Source organism: Channa argus, chromosome 12 (assembly GCF_033026475.1).
Source record: "Channa argus isolate prfri chromosome 12, Channa argus male v1.0, whole genome shotgun sequence".
Classification (NCBI taxonomy): domain Eukaryota; kingdom Metazoa; phylum Chordata; class Actinopteri; order Anabantiformes; family Channidae; genus Channa; species Channa argus.
Window position 1 is genome coordinate 15,518,112 of NC_090208.1, and position 25,050 is coordinate 15,543,161.

General features: G+C 39.1%; 1 protein-coding gene across 2 annotated transcripts in view; it reads right to left on the reverse strand.

The window, feature by feature from the left end:
• The window catches only part of chd3 (chromodomain helicase DNA binding protein 3), a 42,751-nt gene that overhangs the window by 10,811 nt on the left and 6,890 nt on the right, over window positions 1–25,050 (reverse strand). For both annotated transcript variants that reach the window (XM_067523347.1, XM_067523346.1), the window contains exons 8-39: window positions 24,292–24,467; window positions 22,189–22,458; window positions 21,277–21,480; window positions 20,634–20,857; window positions 20,351–20,482; window positions 19,920–20,019; window positions 19,259–19,450; window positions 18,961–19,161; window positions 18,662–18,799; window positions 17,579–17,700; window positions 17,211–17,384; window positions 16,539–16,680; window positions 16,103–16,234; window positions 15,820–15,937; window positions 14,054–14,178; window positions 13,729–13,960; window positions 13,405–13,589; window positions 12,421–12,598; window positions 12,217–12,303; window positions 11,613–11,698; window positions 11,063–11,196; window positions 10,837–10,981; window positions 9,145–9,307; window positions 8,809–8,966; window positions 8,452–8,662; window positions 8,200–8,304; window positions 7,981–8,106; window positions 6,135–6,243; window positions 4,381–4,513; window positions 2,972–3,167; window positions 1,976–2,139; window positions 1,536–1,662 (exon numbers count right to left, since the gene is read on the reverse strand). In XM_067523347.1, the coding sequence (XP_067379448.1) occupies window positions 1,536–1,662; window positions 1,976–2,139; window positions 2,972–3,167; window positions 4,381–4,513; window positions 6,135–6,243; window positions 7,981–8,106; window positions 8,200–8,304; window positions 8,452–8,662; window positions 8,809–8,966; window positions 9,145–9,307; window positions 10,837–10,981; window positions 11,063–11,196; window positions 11,613–11,698; window positions 12,217–12,303; window positions 12,421–12,598; window positions 13,405–13,589; window positions 13,729–13,960; window positions 14,054–14,178; window positions 15,820–15,937; window positions 16,103–16,234; window positions 16,539–16,680; window positions 17,211–17,384; window positions 17,579–17,700; window positions 18,662–18,799; window positions 18,961–19,161; window positions 19,259–19,450; window positions 19,920–20,019; window positions 20,351–20,482; window positions 20,634–20,857; window positions 21,277–21,480; window positions 22,189–22,458; window positions 24,292–24,467 (4,989 nt within the window). The remainder of the gene's footprint in view (window positions 1–1,535; window positions 1,663–1,975; window positions 2,140–2,971; window positions 3,168–4,380; window positions 4,514–6,134; window positions 6,244–7,980; window positions 8,107–8,199; window positions 8,305–8,451; window positions 8,663–8,808; window positions 8,967–9,144; window positions 9,308–10,836; window positions 10,982–11,062; window positions 11,197–11,612; window positions 11,699–12,216; window positions 12,304–12,420; window positions 12,599–13,404; window positions 13,590–13,728; window positions 13,961–14,053; window positions 14,179–15,819; window positions 15,938–16,102; window positions 16,235–16,538; window positions 16,681–17,210; window positions 17,385–17,578; window positions 17,701–18,661; window positions 18,800–18,960; window positions 19,162–19,258; window positions 19,451–19,919; window positions 20,020–20,350; window positions 20,483–20,633; window positions 20,858–21,276; window positions 21,481–22,188; window positions 22,459–24,291; window positions 24,468–25,050) is intronic.

Genomic DNA, 25,050 nt, shown 5'->3' on the forward strand with positions numbered 1-25,050 from the left:
TAATGTTAATTTGTATCTGTTGCCAAAGATCACAGAGGAAACACTGAATAAAAGTAATTTTCTTCTTTTCAGTAATACTAAACAAAATTACACTGTGCAACAGTAAAGTTGTTCTGTGAGTAGGAGGTGTGTGTTTGGAGATAACAAACTTGGTTTACATTTCTAAACATTGTGTGTGAGGTCTAAGGCAACTACTTCTTTGTGTTTCTTCTCCTGTCAACATGGTTAAAAGGGGTGTAGGTGGAGGTAAATGGTTCTGTGCGGCCCTGTATCCTGCTACAGCCCCCCTATTTACCACTTTTGAGCAATCCAACTAAATCTGAAGGACCCACTTTTTTATTTGAAATTTATCACATTGCTGAAGATTCCAACTAAAGTTTAACACTGACTTGGTGCTACAAACGTAGGAGAGGGATTAAAAGCTGAATCCATGAAGCAGCATCCAAGGTATACTGAACTTTACTCGGAATACATAGTTCGTCAATTAAATTAGACACTACATCTCCCACAGACTAACCCAATTTGTAAGATCTTCCTTGCCAGGTAAATCTCTGTATCTGTAATGCTCAACTCAACACCTCCAGATTATAATGTTTCTCCCATTAATTCACTATGATCATGGTTGTTTTCTCCTCTAGTGTCATTAAAAAGGCATTTACAGGGTGACTTGTACTCTCCATGATAAGTAAACTGATCTTCATGTGTAAATTTAGTGGAAAGCCCTTTAAACACGACTACTTTATAAATATGTGTTTTATGCATTAGGTAGTGAATTCTGTTCTGGTTAAGACCTTACTGCTGTCTATTTGTCAGAATGCTAAGAATGTATCCCAGTTTCCTTCAGGAACACACGGAGAGTGTGAGCGTATTGTGAACGATGACACTCAACTGGTTAAATTCTCTGCTGAATTGTAAATCAGTTCCTGTGCCAGAGGCAGCTATTGCAGTAACACCTCCGCAAAGAATCATAAATCTGGATGAGATCTCCAGCTTGCCAAGTATCAAATAGATCAAACAAACCAGTATTCTTCCTCTGTAAATTAATCTTGAATACTGTAATTATGGATCCTCTAATACCTTTGAGTTTTTATTACTGCTTACAGTTACACATTCACCTGTTTATCTCACACAACCATAGATTCACAGAGTTTTTCCATGGTGAAATTCTTTTAACCTATCCCTTGAGTACTTTCAAAGTAATATGAAACATTTTTGCCCCACAAACAGTTTATATCTGAATCTGCTTGAGGTAGAGCTCTTTAAGGTAGAAGTATTTCTGATATATTAAAGCCCTAAATGTTGTTTTTATAGCTGCACCTTTATAAAATGAAAAATTCCAGATATTTAGGGCATCTTTTTGTTCATATTTCCCTGCAATTGAGACTGACACATCTGAAGTATTTTTAACTCTTGATTTTCTAACAGCAAAAGCAGCTGAGCAGTTTTCATCTGCACAACATATGTTTGTACTGATGGATCCAACTTCTGACCACAGCACTGATTACAGTAGTAGAGACAGTGTCAGTTGAACTGACCTGATATGAAGGATCCAGGCGGCATCTGACTGTAATTGGCTCCTCCCATGTGCAGGGCGCTCGGAGGGGCAGGAGTGAAGGGGGCTCCATAGTTCTGGGGGGTGGCGTAGGGTCCTGGAGGAATGGGCTGCACAAAGAAAAACAGATTTTGGTCAAGAACTATGGCTAAAGAACTATCACCAATAAGTGATATGATTTTTAATAACAGTCAGTAAAATAGCTCAAAACTCTTTTAAGTTACGTAAGCTGACAAAAAAATGTGCTGACTAAGCAACTGTGGAGAGAAAAAGAACAGGTGGGTGACAACATAATGGGCTCTGTATTTTCATTGGCTGTTTTCCATCTATTATTTTTCCACTAAGCGCACGCAGCTTGAGCAGGTCCAAACTTGTGAGTGTGGCTGTTAAAGTGTGTGTGTGATGTAAAAGCTTGCTGCTGACCGGGGGAGTGTGCGTTTCCATGCCCTTGCTGGCCAGTCTGCTGAGGATGCTCCTCTCAGACATTTGCAGGCGGGCGGCGATGGGTGGGACTCTGGAAAGCGTGGCCGGTAGTCGGGTCACATCTGCCTTCATGTCACTCAGCAGCTCCTCCAACTGGTTCAACACTGCAATAACAACAAACAGAAATATCTATAGACTTCCTGAAGGAATACATACATTCATACATCCTACTTGTTAATAGCTTTTTTCTGTTTCCGTGCAAAAAAATGTTTTATAACGATATTATTTAAAGTTCACAGTCACTTTAATTCAAGACAATTAAAAAAGGTCTTTAAATGGTATTATAGTGATAATTTTGGGGTTAAATATTATTGTCTTAACACTGTTTGTAAACCTCAGCTTTTTACAAATTAAAAAAAGCCAATTTCTCATTCTGTTTTTACAAGGAATGTCTGGTACCATTCTTTTTTTTATCTTACTAGTCTGTCACCACATCTCTACATGGAATTAATCACTGATAACAGACTAGCAGCATAGCTTTGCCCATTGACTAAAATGTTTATGACCATCTAATAACTCCAATGCCGCTGCATCCAGACATAAAAAATGAGAATACGAACAGTAGTGTGTTAGGCATGTTGTGCTTTCAACAGAACAATGTAAACATGGACAGACTTGCCAGGCACCAGGGAGGAAATGTTTGGAGCTATCATTTAACATCGTGCAAGCTTATCTGTTGGCTTTACTGAAGTCCGCTCCAGGGAGAGCGATACGGTTGCTGCTGCAGGAAACATGGAGATTGCACAACAGTGCTTGTGTGATGTGTTGATAATGTTTATCTCTCTTTGATTGTCTGCCTATGCCTGTCTGCCAATGTTTCCCACTTTCTCTAAATGTGCTCACTCTGTTCACATATATTTTGTTTTAATTACAGACTAATATTTAAAGTTTTTGATTGTAAGCCCTAATTACTGGCATCATTCCACCATCACCGACCTTTGTGCAGGACAGCATTTGCTGGCTTGTTGCCTGCCAGCGACTCCTTGCTGAGGTGCTGGTGTGACTCCGCCAGGCACTCCACCTCAGCAAACCGTGCATTGAGGGCCATGGCAGGGTGGCTTGGGTCCTGGGTCATGTTCAGGTAGGCTGCCCGTCGCAGCTGCTCCTCTATCACCAGTGCCTGCTCCAAGAGCTGTAGGGCAGAGAGCCAAGGGGGTTGGAGCAAGAAGTAAAGAAAGAAACACATTAATGTTTAATTTAAATGAAATCAAAATATCTGAAAACAACACGGGTCTCTATAAATGACGCGCTCAGCAATTTAGTAGGGCATACTGACTTTTGCGGTCAGAAAACTAGACAAACAGAACCTATTTAAATTAGGCTGTTGTGCTGAATTGGGAACAGAGAGTGTAATCAATATTTAACATGGCTGTCTCTTTTGGGCAAAGGAGTGAGTATAGTTGGAACCAACGAGAGCATTGGACATTCTTAATCTACTGCTGTAATTTACTGTGACAGGGACAATATGTTTGCAAACCCTGCCTAGTAAAACTGGTAAGAAAACATTTTACATAAAACTTTGAGGAAACTCAATAATTAAAGTGTTGTCTTTCTCCCTCCTTCTGCTCCCTCCTCTCCTCACATTCAGTATGAAAACTTCTACAAGAACTCTTTTTTTTTGGATAAAAGCGCTATATAAGCGACTATTTATTTACCATTTACCATAAATACAATACAACTTTTACAGCAATGTGAAGTGTAAAAATGTTGTAAAACAGGGTTTTTGTAATACACCACCAATTATAATTCAAATACAGTACACTAAGGGGAAATTGGTGCAAAGTCATTGCATTTGTGCTGGATTGTTCATTTTTGATGTCATGTGCGGGAAAAAAAATTGTAACAAAGAGATAATAAGAAAAAAAACAAGTCAAATAAAGTAAAGTAAATGATGATGTTGAGGGCAGGATCCGAAACACAGGGAACACGTGAAACTGGTCAAAAACAGGATGAGTGCTCTTCCAGAAAAGCAGTGGTCAGCAATACTGTCCAACCAACATGTGGGACTAGGGGCATCTGTCATCCGACCATCAAACAAGTCAGGTGATGGTAGACGCTGAGAAATGGTACTAAAATAGTCCGGTGGCATAAAAGTAGGGAAAGATATAGAAATGTGTCTGCAGGAGACATTACTGAATTTAGTACTGAATAATGTATTGCTCATAGTTGTAATCCTATTTAAATCAACCAAAGAAGGTTCAAACATTTTTACACTTAATGCTTGAAACCTTTGTCAAAAAAGAAACAAACAAACAAAAAAAACGGGGGGGTTGTAAAAGTAGTATTACTTATACTAGTTTTTCTATACTACTCAAAGTGAAGCTGTCACTGCTGTGTGGTCTTACCTTGAAGCGTCGAGCCAGAAATTTGTTCTTCATCTCCAGGAAGTTGCCTTTATTTGCTTGAGACTTGAAAGGCTCGTTGACGATGGCAAACTGTGGATCATTCTGGATGTCCTGCCACCGAGCGTAGCCGTGACTGGCACAGGGGTAAAGGGTCATAAAAAACCAGTCAAGACAGTGGTAAGCAGCTCTTTTGTGGGCTCATCTTTAATAACAAACTTTACAATTATAGCATTATTGTAAAAATAAACAGGGAGGATTCTTTGAATTCTTTTAAAGACTGAGAAGAGAGAGAAAGAAGAGTTGTTAGTTTACCGCTTTGGAAAATGTGGTTATTTGCTTTCTTACTAAGAGTTAGATGAAAGGATTCATTCTTGTCTCATGTAGGTGCTTAGGGCTCCAGCCAGGACACAATTAGCCTAACTTATTATAAAGCCTTAAAGCAAGTCTAAACAGCTAAACTCCAACAATTTGCCTGTCAACACCTCCAACGCTAATTCACAAGTTCAACCTTGTTTAATCTGTATGCAAACACAAACTTAAAAACAAGTATATATGGTTTTAGGGGGAAGTTACAAACGTTTATAGCATGGTTTGCCACATACTGTATGGGGGGCCTGGTGGCTCAGGATGCAGAAGGCCGCAGGTTCAAATTCCACCCCACCATTCTAAATGAATGAGCTGACAATAGCTCATCCAGGCAGACTACTCACTTGTGGTGAACCAAGTGTTTTAATTGTAGTAAACTGTTTTAGCAAAAGCAGTTGAAAACGCTGTCTGAAATTGACTGCTATTTTGACATTATGGGAGTGTGTATACATGCGCACATCATGTTGGTAGCTCATTGTGAGTTGTGGCTCTGTTTGTCAGGACACTGGGCAGAAGAGCTACAGCACATACCACCTAATCAGTCAGTCCACAAGATGTGATTTTTAATTCTTATCTCTTTTTGTATATGTTCAATAAAGGCCATTCAAAAGATTAATCAGTGAAGGTTAATCAGTGAAGCTATCCCCAAATCCAAAGCCAATCACTTTCCAGCTCAACAAAAACAAACTTTAAGGAATTGTTAATTGGCCTTTTCTTACATAATAAGATACAACTCATATAATTCTCTATAACTGATCACTCCAATATCTCCAATACCATTGTGTCAATGTAAAGTACAAAAACTGGACACAGGAAAACAGCTATTCTATATCTGATAGTAACAAAATCTGCCTACATACTGTATGTCATTTGTTTTAGAAGTTCATAACAAAATACAAAAAAAAGAAAAAATCTTTTACAGATCATTTTTGAACTTTGGAGAGAGCCAGGCTGGTCAGGCCTCATGCTAAAATAAGCAAATAGGTTTCTTAATAAAATGTTGAGCTAAACATTTAAAGTTTTTTTAGGGTGATTTATTTCATTTCTAATCTTCTTTAAATGTAAAATTGTTGTTATTTTAGCACAAAATAGGTTTCAGACCAGTTCTGAAACCAAGTATTACTCCCCCTTTTTTTGCCTAACTGGGTCAGACCATTAGCTTGCAAAATAATGAAAACAGAGTTTTATGTGAATGCTGGATGGCCTTAATTACAATAATAGAGGGAACAACGTGAACTAAATGACCCACTTCATCAGCTTCCAGCAGACAGAGTTTGCTGTTTACTAAGCTCTGGCTGGCTTGTGGACTTATTACACTGGGGTTCTGCCGGCTGATAGAAAAATAAACACACCAGGGTCACTGCCTGGGCAACTGCTGTCAAGGATACACCACAATTCCCGCCAGCAGCCAGAAGTCATGTCTGCGGTGCCAGATCTCGTTCATCTTCCCCGAGGAGATGGCAGCCCGCTCCTCGTTCTGCCAAAGGGTGTGCAGCTCTGCGGGGTGAAGCCAGCACAAGGTGAAAATTAGACTGGGCTGCAGGTGTTTCCGCAGCATGCACAGCATTTGAGGGTTTGTGGTCAAGGTAAAGATAATTTTCTCTCAGTGCCACTTTCTTGTGCAGAAGTCAAGAAAAGCAAGGGTAAGGAGATTTTGTTTTAGCAGTACATCTTATATTGTTCAGACTGCTTAGTAACTTGTTTGGCCAGGCTAATATTTTTTTTCTTTTTAATCCTCATTTATCAGGGCCTAATCCTCTAATCCTTTAAAGCGTTTGTATTAGTTTGTTTTTTACTTTAATACTTTACACACTATGGTGCACAATTTGCATCTTCTAATTGTGATGCTAGATGATTTCTACAATAAATAAAACTGCAATGTCTGTATTTAATTTATTTTGCATGTAGAACTACTGGAATGGCAAGGCCCATTCATTTGTGATTTTTGTACACATACATTTTTGCTTTAAGGTCAAACAATGGCTATGAGACAAAAGGTCCGAACTTTAAGTTTTATTTCCATCTAGGTATAATTAACAACATAGAATTTAACACATTTTGTATCAGATTAATGCTTCTTCTTACCGCGATGTGTCCTCTGAAACGGTTTAAATAAATAGCTCTTAATGACTTCTCTTGAAAATTAAACCCTTTAAACCCCTTGGTTTAACCTATGAAGACTATATTTGTTGTTGAAAAGGATAAAGCAACATGAAAACCAGAGAGTGGTCTATGGGAGAAAAGCAAGCTATTTTGAATCTTAGAAATCAGGGAAAACAAAGACATTGCAAAACTATTGGGCATTTCCAATACAACAATTTGGAATGTCCTGAAAAAAAACCCACAGGTATACTGAGCCACATACACAAAAGGGGTTGGCCAAGGAAAACAACAACTGATGACAACCTCCACAGACCAGTGGTGAAAGGTATCACAATCCACCATTCCTCATGAGCATTCTTAAAAGCTTTATGAACAAATGCAAATGCGATAACACAACATGCAAATCCCTCAACAGTAGTAGGATTCAGAAATCAGGAATTTACAAAACAAAAGTTCAGAGGTGATCCAAAAGAGTTCTGGAAAAAGGTTTTATGGACTGCTGAGACTGGTGAGTGGAAGGTTTTAGAGTCTGAGTCGATCCCCATAACACTACCCAACTGAACATGCATTTCAACCTGCTTAAGACAAACTGAAGAGAAAAAACACAAACAACAACTCAAAGAGACTGCAAAAAAATAAAAAATTAAATCTGGAAAAGCAAAAATTTGGTAAGATGACCGACAGGTTGGATGCAGTTAATGCAAGGAAAAGATTTATTCTATGTTGTCTAACAAAAGGTGTTTTATGTTCACTCCTCCGCAGTACAGAGGCCTGCATCATCTACCTGCAACCTGTGTACACACAGTAGGTTTAGAACCTGACAGAAACATTTCATAAAACACCATATGTCCTATTTTGAAGCCATGTTTTATTATTTTGCCTATTATTATACAGCCCAAAGTTTTTGTGCATTTCGAACAATTAGGTTGAACCCAGAATACCCAGAATTGGTGTTTTCGAAGCAACAGCAGACTATAGAAAGCTAATAAGAGAGATGAAGTCAAGGAAAATCAGAACAAAGGCTGTAATGGGAGACCTACGTACATGCCTAAACCACACAAAGTTCAGTAGCATATAGGTCAGTTTAATCTACTGCATTCCACACACGCTGCAGATGGGCCAGTTACTAACCTGTAAAACCTCCGTCTGCGATGTTGAACATAAAGCGTGGTCGGTCAGTCTGTGGCTTCCCTATACCCTTGGGCATCTCCTTGGGCACCATTTCTTTCCCAGCATCCTTTTCACCTTTGACCTCCTCTGTTATTGAGCATGACCGCAAACATTTAATTTAGCAAAAAACTGCCTTTATGCACTAATGGCAACACACCATCACAGACATTGAGATTGTACCTTTCTTCACGTCTGTCAATTCAGTTTTGTCCTTGGCATCTGTTGCTTCCGTTGCAGTAGATGTCTCCTCGCGCTTTTCTTTTTCCTCCCCAGTCTTCTCTCCTTCTGCAGGTAAAAAAAAATACAATTAACTCAGGCATGATGCAATTTCCATGTTGCATTGCTGTGTGCAAACCTTGTCCATCTGTTTGTATCTGTCAGATTTTATCAAGCTTATGGCTTTTTCAGGAGCCCTTTCTGCTTTTGTCTTACCTGATTTTTCTTCTTTGACCTCTGTATCTTGCTTTGATGTTTGTTTTGTTTCCTCTTTGCTCCCCTCCTTTGCTTTTTTATCCTCTGTTGTGCTAACTGGAGGGTCAGTTGTTTCTTTCTTCTCTTCGTCCTTCAGGCTGCCCTCATCTTTGCCGTCAGACTTTTGGCAAGGAGATGCATTGTGTGATGTCTCTTTTGTCGAGGAGGAAAGCTATGGACAGTGACACGATATGGTAACAATAAGTTACAACACACACTTATCATTTTAATACAACAGAGTAAAATACGGCAGAGATGCCAAAACAGAAACTTGCATAAACAATAACTAGCATTTGTGTTTTGAGTCAACTGTCCTACCTCTTGAGGGTCTCCATCCTTGCTGCTGTCCACCTCTTTCCCCTCTGCCTTCTCCTTCACTTTGTCTTTCTCAGAAAGCGCATCACCTTCTTCTTTATCCTCTTCCTTCTCTCCCTCTTTTCCATTCTTTTCCAGCTTGTCTACTGGAGCAGGGGTCGCTGCAACAAATTAACACATCAACACAGAAACAAACACACACACATTAATGGAGGACACAGCCAACAGCTTCAACGGACTAACTGGCTGCCTTTACATGGAGAGCCCCCTGCTGGTGTGTGTGTGTGTGTGTGTCTGTGTGCATGTGATTGTGTGATTCTGTGTGTGATGTTCGGTTACCTGGCTTGGAGGTGCATGGTGTATTGTTATAGCTGGCTTCAGGGGTGGGTGTTGCGGTTTTCACAGCAGGAGAAGAGGCCCTGGAGGAGGATTTGTCTATGTTGACCTCGGGCTTGAGCTCTGGAAGACTCCACCGCCCGTTGATGTGCTCAAACTCTTGGATCTGAACACAAACCACAAACCGCATATTCATTTTCACAAAAATTGGCACATATTTACTTTACCTTATACCACCTTATTTCAACTCACCACCCACATGCCCTGTGTGCCTGGCAGTATATCATACATTCCCTTTGGCATACAGAGCAGATCAGAATGTCTGCAGGTTTAAACAAGTTGAACTGAAAACTGGATTTGAAATATTTGGATAATCTAAACTGGCAAGGTGAAATAGGAGCAATGACAACATCTGTCACGATGCCATGATTGATTTGTTCATTAGAAAATCAAGTTAACAACTAACATATAATTTGAAACCCAAAGACAAAATTGTGTTTGCTGTTTATTGAATTTCAGATTACTTTGTGCTGACATGAAAGGATCCAATTGAAGTTGCAATTTGTGTGAAATCAAACCGTTAATGCTATTTATAGTTGGCAAATGTTGAGCAATAGCCTCTAAAAGCATGTACATTCAGTAATAAACTCTATACACTGATCAGTCACAACATTAATACAACCATGTGATTTTATTATGAAATTTTCTTTTTTTGAAAAGTATTATGAACTAAAACATGCTAATGTTTTATTATCAGTTAACCAACTGTCAGCACATAAAGTGGTTAGAATCAGCTCCACCTTCAGTGTACTCTGACTCATATTATTATTTTTTATTATTAAATACTAATCATGTACTTTTACTTGACTAAAAGATTTGATGTGGCCAAGACTTGCACTTTCACTAGAGTACTGAGTCTGTGTACTTCTAACACCTCTTCACAAAATGTATCACATTTTCCTGCAAATGTAGCTGTGTAGCTGCTGGCTACTCAGTGACCATACTGACCCTTGTCCACCGTGATTTAAATAAAACAACCAGTGGTAATGCTGTGGCTGATCGGTGTATAGTTGATTTCATTGTTAGTGGTGGATTCCTCAATTCACATGCCAGGCTCACAGGACACAATGCAGCATGTAGTCCAGCATTAATGTTTTTAATTTCATCTGACTGCAAAAAGGTTTACTAATAAATGTTATCTTACCTTAAGCTTTGCCAAAGATTTAATGAGTTGCTTACTACTACTTCACTGTACAAAACTGTAAAATGCCAAAACACACAGGGTGTTTTATTGAGAAGTGGGCACAGGAAACACAATTTGTCACACTTCTCTAGCTTTTTTCTTCCTCAGCAAATAATTTTATTTTATTTGTGAGGGAGTAACAAGAAGAAACAATAGGAAGCTACACGTAACAGACTACATACCTCAAATTAATCAAAGTAACTTCCAAAACTTTCCTCATTATTAATAAGTTTGTTCATATGCATTGTAAATAGACACACTAGCAGTTCCTCTGTTGTATTTTAAACCAATTAGCTACTCAACAAGTGTTTGCTGAAGTTATTAAAACACACTTTTGGTAACATTGTAATCACAGTTATCACAAAGCCAACCAGGACTGAACTTAAGGGTCAGAACCTGCTTCATTTACCACATTTGTCTTGACCTAAGATAAAGAAAACTTTGTATTTGACCTTCTTTTTGACAAGGGACATGACGCCAATTCGGGTGAGGACTGGCTGGCGACACAGTCCCTCTCTCGGCACGCCGTCCGCAAAGGTTTCGGCACCGTCAGCCACTGGCTCACACAAGTGACGCATGAAGAGAGACACATATGCTCTAGCAAAGAGGAGGACAGAAATATATTTACAAGGTGGACAGAACAACTTTGAGTGATATTTTCCCTAACATGGTACTTACTTGAATTCTTTCTCAGTCTTGCCCCTGAGGTCTCTAACCAGCCACTGAGAAGAGAAAGCGTCCTGAGATGGCATCCCCCAGCGCATCACTGCATTCAGGAAAGCCTTTCTCTGGCGTGTGTTAAAACCAAGCACCTACATGTGGAAATTACTTTGCATTACGGAAGTTTCTGGGTGAAAGAAATCAGTATCACTGACTGGACATTTGAAACAGTGTTAGTCTTTTAAAATATATCAAGACCTTAAATAATGCCAGGATGAGATCATTAAGTTGAGAATTTGACTGTCTAATAATAGTAAAATAAACCCTGAATTCTAGCTTGAACAATGCGGGCCATTATAATCATGTCTGTTACTATCAGGATGATGAATGAGCCTGAAAAGCTCAGTGCTGTTGGAGATGTAATAGCTATGCTGCCATCTCCAATTTAAGATTGTTAGGCAATATTCTACTTCACATTAAATAAAAGCTGACAGATTCCAGTAATCCAGTAATATCATAATAAGAAATACAAAAAAGAAAGCAGTACAGGTTCCAGAGATGTACAGACCTCAAGGTTGCCTCCAACTCTGGCCAGAAGAGGAGGAAGAGGTTTATCCTTCTCATTCCTCAACTGACGACGTGACTGCCTTCGACCTTAAATAAAAGCAGGCAAAAGAAATACTCTAATAATACACACAGGAAAAAAGCATGTAGGAGTAAATAAATGTCCATTTAATGTTTCTATCAGGTTTCTCCTTGCAGACTTGGAGCACCTCCTTAAAATGTACAGTTAAGAGAACTTCTTCAACCATGAATCAAAAGTTTGTGAGCATTTTCCTTCAACTGACTAAAGTAAGAGGTGGACAGCGGTTTGCATATTTGGCAGTCTGACTCTGCCAGGCAACTGCAACAACTAAATCAATTTCAAACTGTAATTCAACACAGACCTGAGCGTGTGTGTGTGTGTGTGTGTGTGTGTGTGTGTGTGTGTTACAGCAGACATCTTTAATCGTACTTAAGACGCCTTGCCTGAGATATATATAGATACATATATCTATATGTATCTATATATATATATATATATATATAGAGAGAGAGAGAGAGAGAGAGAGAGCTAGATAAACACATATATATATTTTTTTTTTATTTATTTTTTTTTTAGCTCTCCTTACCTTCTGGCCGATCGTCAAAGTCCTCATCTTCCTCCTCGGATCCCACCGAATACTCAGACTGGTTATCTGAAATGTCAGCATGCCACTCTGAAACAGAACAATGTGGCTTATCATTCAGTAGGCAAGGCCGATTCACACCCACCGAGCAAGTACTAACTCCAACAGTCCAGTGGTAAACATTCCACTCTAAAAACAAAGCCCTACCTTGGTCTTCCTGGGCTGCATCATTGTAGTTCACTGGCTTGCGGTTCCTTTTGCCTTTACCTAGTTTACTCGCTAGGTCCTCTTGTTGCTGCTCATAATGATGCCGCAATAGTTTCTCCCAATAATCTGGATCCACATTCTCCTCTTGTTTGATAATCTCCCGCTCAATCTCTTCAATCTGGTTTAGATAAGTACATGTATGTTAAATGCTTTCCTTTCTACAAACACCCCCACAATCTCTATAGGTCAGACTGTGCACTTTATTTATAAAAGTATTGAAATTATTTTTCACATTTATATATATTTCTTTTACAGGGTACTGAGTGTACATTAAAAATATATAATATATATATATATAATATATAAAAAAATTATAAATGAAAAAAGCGAAGGGGGTCTGAAAGCTTTCCAATTGGACCTTGAACTACCTTGAACTTGATAAATACCCTCTGGGCTCTGCATCTATCAACATCAAACACTGACATCTCTCCACAGCTACACACAGATTTAGTCATGCAGTCAACAATTATTTTCATTATCACATAATGTGCTGGTTGTGATTAACCAAACAATCATTCCACGTGGCAGAATTTCAGAAAACAGCAAATAAAAATTAAAAAAATCACAATTTTCCAATGCCTCAAACTGCCTGTTTTGTCCAAAACCTTAAAGTATTCAGTTCAGTCCCAGTGAAAACAAATAAAACCAACAAATCATGTTAATAGAAATGCTGGAACTAGTGAATTATTGGAACAGGACAAGTTCTTTCAGCTTCAGCCAAACGTACATAAAATGTGTGTTCCTGTGTTGATTTTATTTTTTATTTCTTTTCATTTTTTAAACTTGTATCAAGACAAATTTGGGAATTTGTGAACATGTGTCTGAACCTGCGAACAATCCCCCCTCCTGTCTACTTTATACTACTTTATACACAGTACTATATACTGTGTTCAAGTAACATGCTGCTGCCCTCCTCCCTCTCACCTTATCCTCCTCTCGGACCATGTATTGGGCCACTTTAAAGGAGCTAAGGTACTCGTTCATGTTTTGAACATCTGAGTCATCTGTGGCATCTTGACTTCGGTCTAGCAGCCTCTCAATGGCCGCAGTGTCGTAGTGGATCACGTTGCCCTCGTCCTCTACTTTATCCCCTGAATTATTCTTCATACCTGTGACATGTGGAAATAAAAAGAAAGTGGAAGTGAGTTGTCCTGTGCTTTGTGTAAAAAGGATTTTTCTTGTCATCCAATTGCATGACCCCATATTAATATACATATTTTACTGAAACGTAAATTTCACACTGTTCACCTTCTCCCTCATCCTTGAAGAGCTCCTCTGTTCCAAACTTGAGGATGTCATCCAGTTCCTGTTTGGTCATGGACCCAGCTTTAGATCCCAGACCTGGCCGGACCACCAGGTGGGTCAGCATCATCTTCCTCTTGGCCACCTGAGTGATACGCTCCTCCACGCTGGCTCGCGTCACAAAGCGGTAGATCATCACCTTGTTAGCCTGTCCAATTCGGTGAGCTCGACTGAACGCCTGAATACAGCACGAAGATTAGAATTTTGATACAAGCAAGTACAAAAAGTCAATCATCTTTCTGTCCCACATCAGGTATCGGTCTGATACTACCTGTATGTCATTGTGAGGATTCCAGTCAGAGTCAAAGATGATGACAGTGTCCGCTGTGGCCAAGTTGATGCCCAAACCTCCCGCTCTGGTGGAGAGCAAGAAACAAAACTGACAAGCTCCGGGAGCTGGAAAAAAGCAACAGAGAATGTGCGACCATAATTTATTCAAAAATGTAAATAATGTCTTAGACAGTCCCAGTGTTTCTGTACATTTGTTTTGATTTATCAGAAGTTTTTTAAAGTACTGTATCTATTTTGTCTTATCTTGTTGGGTATCAGTCTGAATTGAATCACCAATTAAAATTTTAGGATCTTTTATGCAAGATTTGGATTTTCCCCAGATTTCCCCCAAATGAGGGTCGCTTATAACTCAGCGTTACATTAAGAAGTAGAATTGGTAAGATTTCTTGATTTTAATAAAATGGAATGACCAACAGAATTATGATAAATACAACTCATTCAGCAATTACTTCACCTTCAAAATTGTTAAATTAAATATATTTACATCACCTGGTGTATTAAAGACATTTATATCTTGAAATGTTCACTCTTTTATTTTGACAGGAAGCTTTTGAAACTAGAAATTCACAGTTATACTCACACCTACAAGCAATTTAGAGTCACCAATTAACCTAACTTGGATGTCTTTGGACTGTGAAAGAAATATGGAGTACCCGGAGGAAACCCACGTAAGCACAGGGTAAAACATGCAAAGGCCTGAGGCAGCAATGCTAACCACCACCATGCTGGCTGATTTCATTCCCTAATATAGACATACCCCATAACAATACAGTATACAATTAGAATCTTACAATGTTAAACAAAACTTTATGTCGAATTGAAACACATTCATTTAAACACCTTTTTAAAAAAACATTTTATCAACAGGAAAACAAAATCTTTAACATTGACAAATCACAAATATTTTTTGATGCTAAAATTTTAAATTAAGACATAAATGGCCAAAAAAACCTATGCTTATCACTGTGGCAAATGCACTCTGCACTCTTTGTGCCAAATTCAGAGAATGCATCAGTGCCCGATAGGCTGTTATTTATACTGTATAGTTTAACATCACTCACTACCAGCAACTTCTTATTGATATTGTTGATTCTCCATGAAAACAAACTCACTATGATATCCACTGGTGGCAAAATGCTTTTAGCTGTGACAACAGTTCATCAACAGCAAGTAATTCTTAGTTTTCCTCCCTTTGCCTGTCTCTCCATCTCCTGCCATCATCCACACTGCATTTACACCCACTCAGCAATAGAGGGGCATAAACTATGAACTTGGAATAGTTCAAATCCCCAAACCCTCATATATCATATACCAATACATTAATATATATCAAAATTTTCTGGAAAAATGACACGAGAATTTGTTTGAGGATAAAAGACAAAATTTCAGTTTTTAGTCGATTCATGTATTATTTGACAAATTAATTTACTTCAGCACACTGATGCAAAATCGATATAAAATATGTAATATAGCCCCACATATAAATTTCTTACTGCATTCAGATATATTTAAAGTTGATAAATGTATAATGCTTCACAATAGTTAATCCCATCCCTACCATGAACATCATCAACCACTGAGCTGCAAAGTAAAAAAACATTGTGTTCTCAAGCCCAAAAAGCAAAAAGCAACACAACATTATCACAGTGTTTTGTATTGTTATGTGTTATCTCTTCATTATACATTTTTGGGATTTGCAGCATTATTAGACAACTTTCTATGGCTTGACACTATCCAGTATCTCACCATTGAAGCGATCGATGGCCTCCTGTCTCAGCGCTCCTGTGATGCCTCCATCAATTCTTTCATACTTGTAACCTTCGGAGTCCAGGAAATCTTCTAATAAATCCAGCATTTTAGTCATCTACAAACAGAGGACAGAGAGAGTTGGCGAGTATGTTTCCATCTGTGCCAGACTTCACACAGACACACCGACAGCTGGAATCACAGCCTGCTGCTAAGCCTTCTGCAGGTGTCATGGGACTAATGTCTGTGAGGTCTGTGTGAGCCTATGTTAATGAGTGTGTACCTGTGAGAAGACCAATACTCGATGTCCCTGTTCTTTTAGCTTCCTCAGCATCTTCTGCAACAACATCAGTTTGCCAGAAGCCTTAGTGAGGGCTGACCCCTCATAAGCACCGCTGGGTGTTTTTTGAGCCTCCTACAAGCACGAACAAAAATATACCATGATGATTAATAAGATACAGCACTTTGATTGGTTGTCCTAATAATAAATTCATGAAAACATTATGTAATATCTCATAATAATATAGAAAAACATCTCAAATGTAATTTTATCCATACATAAAAAAACAGTCACCTTTGCCACATCACCACAAGGTGTCAATGTTGTGCAATTTTAACAGTGACTTAAAGAATAGTAATGCAGTCAACGAATGGAGGAACTTCAACTTCCTGTGTTACCAAGCATATACAATTTATACAGTTTGTTTGTGTCCTCTCACCATGGAGGCCACAGGGAAGAGGTAGGGGTGGTTGCAGCACTTCTTTAGGTCCATCATGATGTTAAGCAGGGAGACCTGGTTTCCTCCACCTTTCGAGTTAAGAGCCTCAAAGTTCTTGGTCAGAATCAGCTTGTAGTATTTCCTGTTGCAAACAAATAAAATGATAACCTCATCTCTGCAAAAATGCAATGTAAACTACATGTAACACAAAGATCGTTACACATTTTCTTAATTTCTCTCCTCTCCATCTTATTGTTAATGTTCAGTTACTGTCGCTTAGCTTTCTCATGTTTGTATTCCATATTTATTTTATATTATACTAAAGAAAATAAGATTTCAGAGAGCTAACAATTACACACAGATTGTTTTACTGGTGCACAACAATAAACACTGCATATCCTATCTTTCAGATTCTATTATCAGTAGCAAACAGCATTTTTTTCACATTAATTTTTAATCCTATCTCTAATGTTAATCTTTAATATTATTAAAAACCTAAATGTCCAGATATTGAACAGCAAAAACCAACTATTTTTGCTAGAAATCTCCAAAATGTTTGGTTAAAGATAATGCCAGCTAGGTGGTCAGCATGGTAGCTTTGTAGGAGAATGTTTTCCAGTTTCTCACAAATGTCCACATGTCCCCGTAGGGGGTACCAGGGGAAATTCGTACTTCTGCATAGGGCTCAGCTCCACTCTGACAATCAGCTCAGTTTTGGCGGGCATGTTCTTAAAGACGTCAGCTTTTAGCCTCCGCAGCATGTGAGGCCCCAGGAGGTCGTGGAGCTTCTTGATCTGGTCCTCCTTAGAGATGTCAGCAAACTCTTCCAGGAAGCCCTCAAGGTTACTGCAGAGAGAAAGACTGGGTCAAAGACTGATAAAACCACTCTTTAGCTGAAACTTTTATACAAATGTATTGGTAATAATGTCCTGTTCCTTAGAATTAACAAATATTTTATATTTAAAAATATTTTTAGGTTTGGAACAAACATAATTGTTAAGTTCACCAAACTTGTCAGGAGAAAAACATATCTTTCCTACTTGAAGCGGTTGGGTGTGAGGAAGTTAAGTAGATGAAACAGCTCCTCCAGGTTGTTTTGTAGAGGTGTTCCTGTCAGCAGCAGCTTGTGGTCGATCTTATAGTCGTTCAGACGCCTGAAAAACTGAGAGCAAAGAAGAGTAAATGTTAAACCGCCTACAACAGATCTAACACTATCTTTATAATCATCACAACATGTCAGAAGAACAGACCCACCATGGCTACTATTACTGGTCAGTTCTAGCATATTACTAATAATTGACATACAGTCAGATTCATAAATATTGGAATAACTGACAGCAATTTGCCATTCTCCGTACACCACATTAAATGTGAAATGAAAGATTAAAAATGTGAGCAAAGTCATGACTTTCAGCTTTTATTTAAGGGGCTTGACAAGAGCGCGGCATTAACCATTTGGGGATAACAGCCATTTCTATACACACACACCAAGTGTGTGTCCAAGTGTGGTCTGTTCCTTTATTACTAATCAAGCAGATAAAAGACCAGGAGGTGCTCAAGTGGATCAGGAGTGTTAAATTTGCATTTTGTAGCTGTTCATTGAAACCCTGATCACGAGGTCCAAAGAGGTATCTATCCAGGTAAAGGAGGTTGTCATTAGGATGAAAAAACACAATAAACCCACCAGAGAGAAAAGAAAAACATTGGGAGTGGCAAATTCAACAGTTTAAAACATCATTAAAAAGAAAGAAGTAACTGGCAGCTCAGCAACAGCAAAAGGCCCGGTCGACAACAGAGAACCCTTTCATAACATCCTGCCAAGTCTCTTGACTCTTAAGGGAGGTACATGTATCACTGTCAAAGTCTACAGTAAAGAGACTGAAGAGAGTGAAACACCAGTGGTGAAACTCAAAAACAAAAGGTCCAGATCAGAGAATGCCAAAATATGTAAAACAGCACTGAAAGGTGTGAAAAATTAGACTTCTTGGTTACAGTAGAAATTGTACAAGTTGTTTATTAAAAATATTATATATTAAAGTATATTATGGATTAAAAACTCAATTTCCACCAAAGCTCTAAGTTTTATTAAATTAACACTGACACACACAGACTACTTACTATACCTTGGACTGGTTGTTCTTAAGGCGGTGAGCTTCATCCACCACCAGGCAGGCCCAGTCGATGGATTTGAGCGCCGTCTGGTCAATGGTGACCAACTCATAGGAGGTCAGAAGCACGTGAAATTTAATGGGAGCCTCTCTCTGCAGGGGAAGACGTAAAGCAGGAAGAATGACCGGCTGTCATTATGTCACTGCCTTCTTAAATCACAGAGGTTAATGTTTCAGGTTATTGCTTTACTTTTTCCTTCCTATTACTATCATACTGTATCATCTTCCCTTCCATGTCCTCCCTTTATCCTCACCCTCAGTTTAAAAGCCTTCTTTCCTCCCTTGACAGCGGTATCATCGAAGGTGAACTCATTCTCTCTGATGATGGCTCGACTGTCCTTGTCTCCCGTGTACGTCACCACATAGAAGTCCGGTGCCCACATCTCAAACTCCCTCTCCCAGTTGATGATGGTGGAAAGTGGAGCACTGACCAGGAATGGGCCCTTAGTGTGACCCTGAGGAACCGAGAGAGTAAAACCCACACAGTGCTTTTATCTAAGCGAGCACAAAGTTGAAGAACAAGATGATAACAGAAGTAAGCAGCTACAGTACCTCTTTAAATAGCGAGTAGAGGAAAACAATGGTCTGGATGGTCTTGCCGAGGCCCATCTCATCTGCCAGGATGGTGTCTGTGCCCTGAGCCCAAGAAAACCGCAACCAGTTCAGACCCTCCAGCTGGTACAGATGCAGTGTGCCACCCGTCGATGTGACAAAGTCTGGCTGCTCCTCATATTTTATTGTAGGCTGTGAAAATAAAAAGACAGAACAGAGATAAGAGAAGTGATTGACACACAATAGAAACAACAATAATAAATAACTTTTTCTCACTCACAGACCTATGGTTCCTAGCAAATTGAAACCTCTTGTTGTGCCTAAAGTCGATCATTTAAGGACTTTTTTCTGACCACATTTCTTGCTCGAAGATGATGGGTCACCACTTTCCATCCAGGTTTTAATCATCATTTTAGAAATTCTAACCTGGTTTTAGTTGTTTCAGCAATCGTCCTTGGTTGTTTTCTTTGCTTGATGCAGGCCAATAATTTAACAGTTCTGATACAGAGTTTTTCCATGACATAGGGCATCAAGATCAAGAAATAAGAAGCTTCTCATTGCATCAGTGCGAGCTGAATAACTTGTTCATCAGTGAAGAGAATCAGCCAGTGGCAACAACCCAAACTTTGAAATACTCAATGTAAAGCTGGATTTTACTCACATCAGTAACCGGTGAAGCAGCAGGAGACTCCTCTTCACCATCCTGGTTCTTACACCTTATTTTTCTTGGTTTGTCCAGATCCTCCTTCATTATGGCGTCTCTGGCAGACAGAAGGTTATCACAGAGAGAAGCAAATTAGTCAGCCAAGAAAGAAAGCAGTCAAACAAGATTTGTAAATGTACAACTGTATAATAAACATATATATGGGCAGAGTATTAAATAGACATTATCTACAGTACATTTCCATACTTTGTGAGACTCTCTTGTCCTTAAATAAACCTCTAACCCATTGAAAATAGTTGAAACATTAGTACAGTGTTTTTTGGTAAAAGAAAACAGCTTAAGGGCCATGTTATAAATATAGCTGGAGAGCTGCTCTTTCTTGTTACAATCAGCATTTGTTCTTAGTGTGAATATGTTCCCTGCAGTACCTGTGTCTCCAGTAGGTGGCCTTGTAAATTGGAAAGTCCGGGATCTCCAGGTCATCGCGCTCCCAGGTACACTGGTCGTAGGTCAGGTCTCTCCATTTCACCAGGTAGTGGTATATCCCTTTCTTGTCCACACTGGCAGTATGACACAAACAGGACAGTTAATGCACAGATTTTGTTTCTTTGCTATGTAAAAATGTAATAAGTTATTTTTGTTTTAATGTCATAAGACCAAAAACAATATTGTTTTTATCACATTAACATTAACATTATCACAGTTGCTCACCTGTGATTGATGATGCGGTGGATCATCATCCACTCTGGTTTGATGCCATATTTGTAGTACTTGTCTTCCAGGATGGCATACTGGGGGTCCTTGGCCCTCCTCTTCTCACTCTTTCCCACTCCGTTCTCATCCTCTCCACCCGATCCGTAGTCTAAACTGGGAGGCTCGTCCATGTCTGTCTTCCTCTGGTAGTTCCTGTACATCACTGAGTGGAAGATCTCCAGCTGGAGGAATGAGCGAAAGTAGACGCAGACAAAAATAATTTTTCTTTAAAGCATTACTAGACAGAACATTTTGAAATAAATATGACACTGACTGTCCTTTGGCTTCTGCTGATGCTTGTTCAATGTGTATTCTTGAGCAAACATCTATTTCTAAAAGTAAAAGAAGTTACAGTCGTTCTGTGTGGAGTTTGCATGTTCTCCCCATTGGTTTCCTCTGTGTACTCCGGTTTCCTCCCACAGTCCAAAAACATGTATGTTAGGTTAATTAGTAAATCTAAAAGTTGTCTGTAGGTGTGAATGGGAGTGCGGATGCTTGTCCGTCTGTGCATGTCTCTCTGTGTTTGCCCTGAGATAGACTGGTGACCTTTAGATTTGACTTTACACTTTACACTCATCCTTCTGCTGATCTTTTCTCTCACCTGCAGCTCGGTGATCCATGTACAGTGCCAGAACGACTGCCCAACAAACTTGACAAAGAACTCCCTCTCAGCTCTGCCCTTCATGGGCGGTGGCGGTGGGGCATCAGGTGGAGCATCAGGAGCAGGGGGCACAGGAATAGGAGGCGGAGGTTCACCCCATCGCCAATGGAGAATCTTCTGTACACGTCCTTTGATTGGTGGGCACTACATCAAGAAAACACTTCTAAATATGATGGACATTATTTGAGCAAGAAAAAATATATATACACAATAAATATGCAAATTGCTGTGATTTCTTAATGATATGTGTGTACACGACAGTCCTTAATTACTGCATCAGAACAGAACAGTTTTAATGCCAGTACACATTTAGTCTTGAAAAGTGTGATCAGATGTATTACAGACATGATTTTTGAAAGCCAAAACTCCTCAGAGTGATGTGGTTCTTCAAACTAAATACAGGATTCAAAGGTGTTAATGACATTTTGGCAGAAATAAAGAACCATTCAGATTGAAGTAAATATGAACACTTGTTTTCAAAAGCAAACAAGAATTGAGCCCAGGATGGTATTTGGGGAAAAGAGCGTTCTGTAAGAGCATTTTGTATTAGCTCTAATTTATGCTTTGGTGTGTAAAAAATTATAAAATAATTTCATTTTCATTTTGCTCTGCCATACTTTTGGAAAATGTATGTCATATCCCTTAAGTCCTATTCTTAATATAAAGGCATGATGGGAATCTGCCTCTATTATACACATATCCATAAATGACTCATAAATCCTAAATTTCCAGGAGTGTGAAAAGGGTATATTATCTTCATTTAAGCAAGAAAAAAATTAAACTAGAGTACACAGAGTCCCGAATAAGACATAAATGGCAATAAAATCAACTGAGAACAGGAGAGGGACAAACCGTGCACCGCGGACACAGCCACTCTCCATTGGGGATCTCTGGCAGCGGCGGGTTTAGACAGTGGATGTGGTACGATGAAGTGCAGGTGTCGCAGCACAACAGTTCACCTCCATCTTTACACACCCGACAGAACTCCATGTGGTCATCATCCTCCTCATCTGCCCCAGTGTGGATCCCAACCCCAACCTCTGAAATCACTCTGTCCTCGCTGTCCTCCTCAAAGTCTTCAAAGTCTTCGTCTTTTGCCTCCCACTGAATTCCCTCTTTTTCCTGGGAAAGAACAAACAACAGAGAATCACTTGATCCATTTAAGTCCTGAATATGAGAAGAAGATTTTCCAAGAATGAAATTTAAATTAATTTTAAATGTCAGATTTTCTATCAAATAAATTGTCAGGTTTTCCTCTGGGCTGTAAGTAACCTCTGAGAATTAGAAGTAAGGGAGGACTGTGACAGGAAGGTTCAATCCCAGGACTACAAGGATGAATTTAGGAGAGGTTGTTCAAAGGAAAGGTTTCAATGAACCAAAAAAAAAAAAAAGGCCCTGCTATGTTTTGGAAAAGAATGGCTGTTAATCCATGAGCATTATTGGGTATAACAATATTCTCTCTTAAGTAATCAGTGAACAAATGAAAAAACAGCTCTATATGGAATAATATGGAATAAATGAAAGTCAGTAGTGACATTTTAAAACTGACACTAGATGGTTTGCTAAATCAGCCTGCTGACATTCAAAGAACTATATGTCTCTAAGGAAATGAAGCAGTGTCAGCTGATAGGCATTTCCTCTGCTGGATCTTAGTTATTGGGCTCTTTCATTAATGTGAATTGTGAGCATCACTAACAACACACAAATGATTCAGCATATAAAGCAATTTTGTTCTTGGTCTTTTTTGGGTTGTAGGTGGACAATTGTATGTTATTGGTGAAATGTACCAAATGAGTGAGTGGGGAAATTATCTCTCGGCAGAAAACACAACACACAAGTTGCAGATATAACAGCATTAAATGAGCCTTATTTAAAGATGTCGTATAGAGAAGTGACAACAAGCCCCTCACAGTGAGTAAGGATTATTAAAAAAGGATATATTTCACAAGGCTCTTGACAACATCTTACTATGAAATCTATGCACCAAAATCATGGATGGATTATTGAATGGGAACGGGTAAAGGCCCAGTGGCCCAAGAGTCAGGGGGCTCATGGAAAGTCATGGGAAGTCTTGCTTGAAAGTGTTCAGTTAGAAGACACAAAACGAATAATAAATGATTAACAACAACTGGAAACAATCTCAAAGAGGTGCTTAATGTCCAAAACCACACACCACTTCCAAAAACTATTGTAAGATTACCACATACTGAGTAAAAGGAAAGGGTGAGTTGCCCTTGCCCTGTCTAAGGCCCCTTTTTTCATAATGCATCCATGAGAAGAATGCCACAAAAAAGAGTTTAAAAAAATGCTACACACATGTTCATACACAAACACAGGCAAGTCCAGCAACCACTCAACACCATTAGGGAGTAAATCCACTCCGTGTAAGAACTAGTAACTTGACATCCCTGTGGTAGACAGTGATTAACACTGTTGTCAACACAGACATAAATTTAACCTGGCACCCTATAAACAAAGGTCTGAAAGCAACAAAAGAACAACAAACAGTGTGCACCAATTGTTTTCTAAGACTGGCTCAATTTTCCCCGCAGAAGAAATCTAACCATCAAAATAAATTTAAAAAATGCACAAGTCCAATACAAAGACCCAGTTTCCTGCAGTGGCGATTTACTGTGCATCAACTGAACAGATTTTAATAATCTAGCACTGATTGTCATCATATTTTCTGTATGAAGACTGTGTCATAGCAGCAAAAAGAAAAGTATGAGCAGCACTGTCTGTCTTTGTCTGGGCAGGATTGTGTATGTCTGTATGCAGCCAGCCCTCCATTCTGATTTGTGATGCAACTAAAAAAATCTCTATTTATGTGTTCCTCCAAGCAAGTAAGAATAAACCACTTTTCACTTTGGTTTGCTAAAGAACCACCTTGCCTGGAGATAAATGTGAATATGGATGCATAGAAGGCAGGAAACAGACTTGCGCAGCTGTACTTACGCAGTGCGGGCAGCTCCATTTGCCCTCAGGGGCCTTGTCCAGCTCAGGCTCAAGGCAGACAAGGTGGTAGGCTCGAGGACAAGTGTCACACAGGATGATCTCTCCGCCCTGCTGACACACCTCACAGTAGTCCTGATGATCTGTCTCATAGCCGTCCCCTTCCTCTTCACCTGAGACTTGAGGAAGGAGAAGGTGATGACAATCACAGAAAGACAGGCCACACAAATGACTTATATGTTAATGTGCATAAACTGAAAAAAAAAGCACGTTTATGCAACGAAATCAGCATGAATTTTATGTGAATTATTATTTCTTTTTCTCTCAGTCTAAATGGAAAAGAAACCACACAGTGTCTGCCACTTTTCTAGCTCTGCGCCAATAACCTTTCGATTAGATTCTATAACAATTTACAGGACTTTGTGCTGTAGGACTATGTTTCTGTTTGCAGCTGTAATTGTGTAAGTAAAGATCACAAAAAGAGTAATTTCAGAAAATACAATAATAGCAATCTTCTTGTCTACCAGAACTAGTAAGGACAAAATTTTCTGTTTTGTGCATTACTCTTTTTTGGCAGATCACTGCATAGATTAAATGAAAGAAAACAGACATGACGCAGCTTGTGTAGACAGCTGGTCTGATCACAAAAGCAGCGTGTGTGCATATTCCATCAGACACAGTTGAGACAGATAGCTGGAGAATGCAGCTGAAATGAAGTGTAGACACACCATAAACTACAGAGAGACTCTGCAAAACACAAGG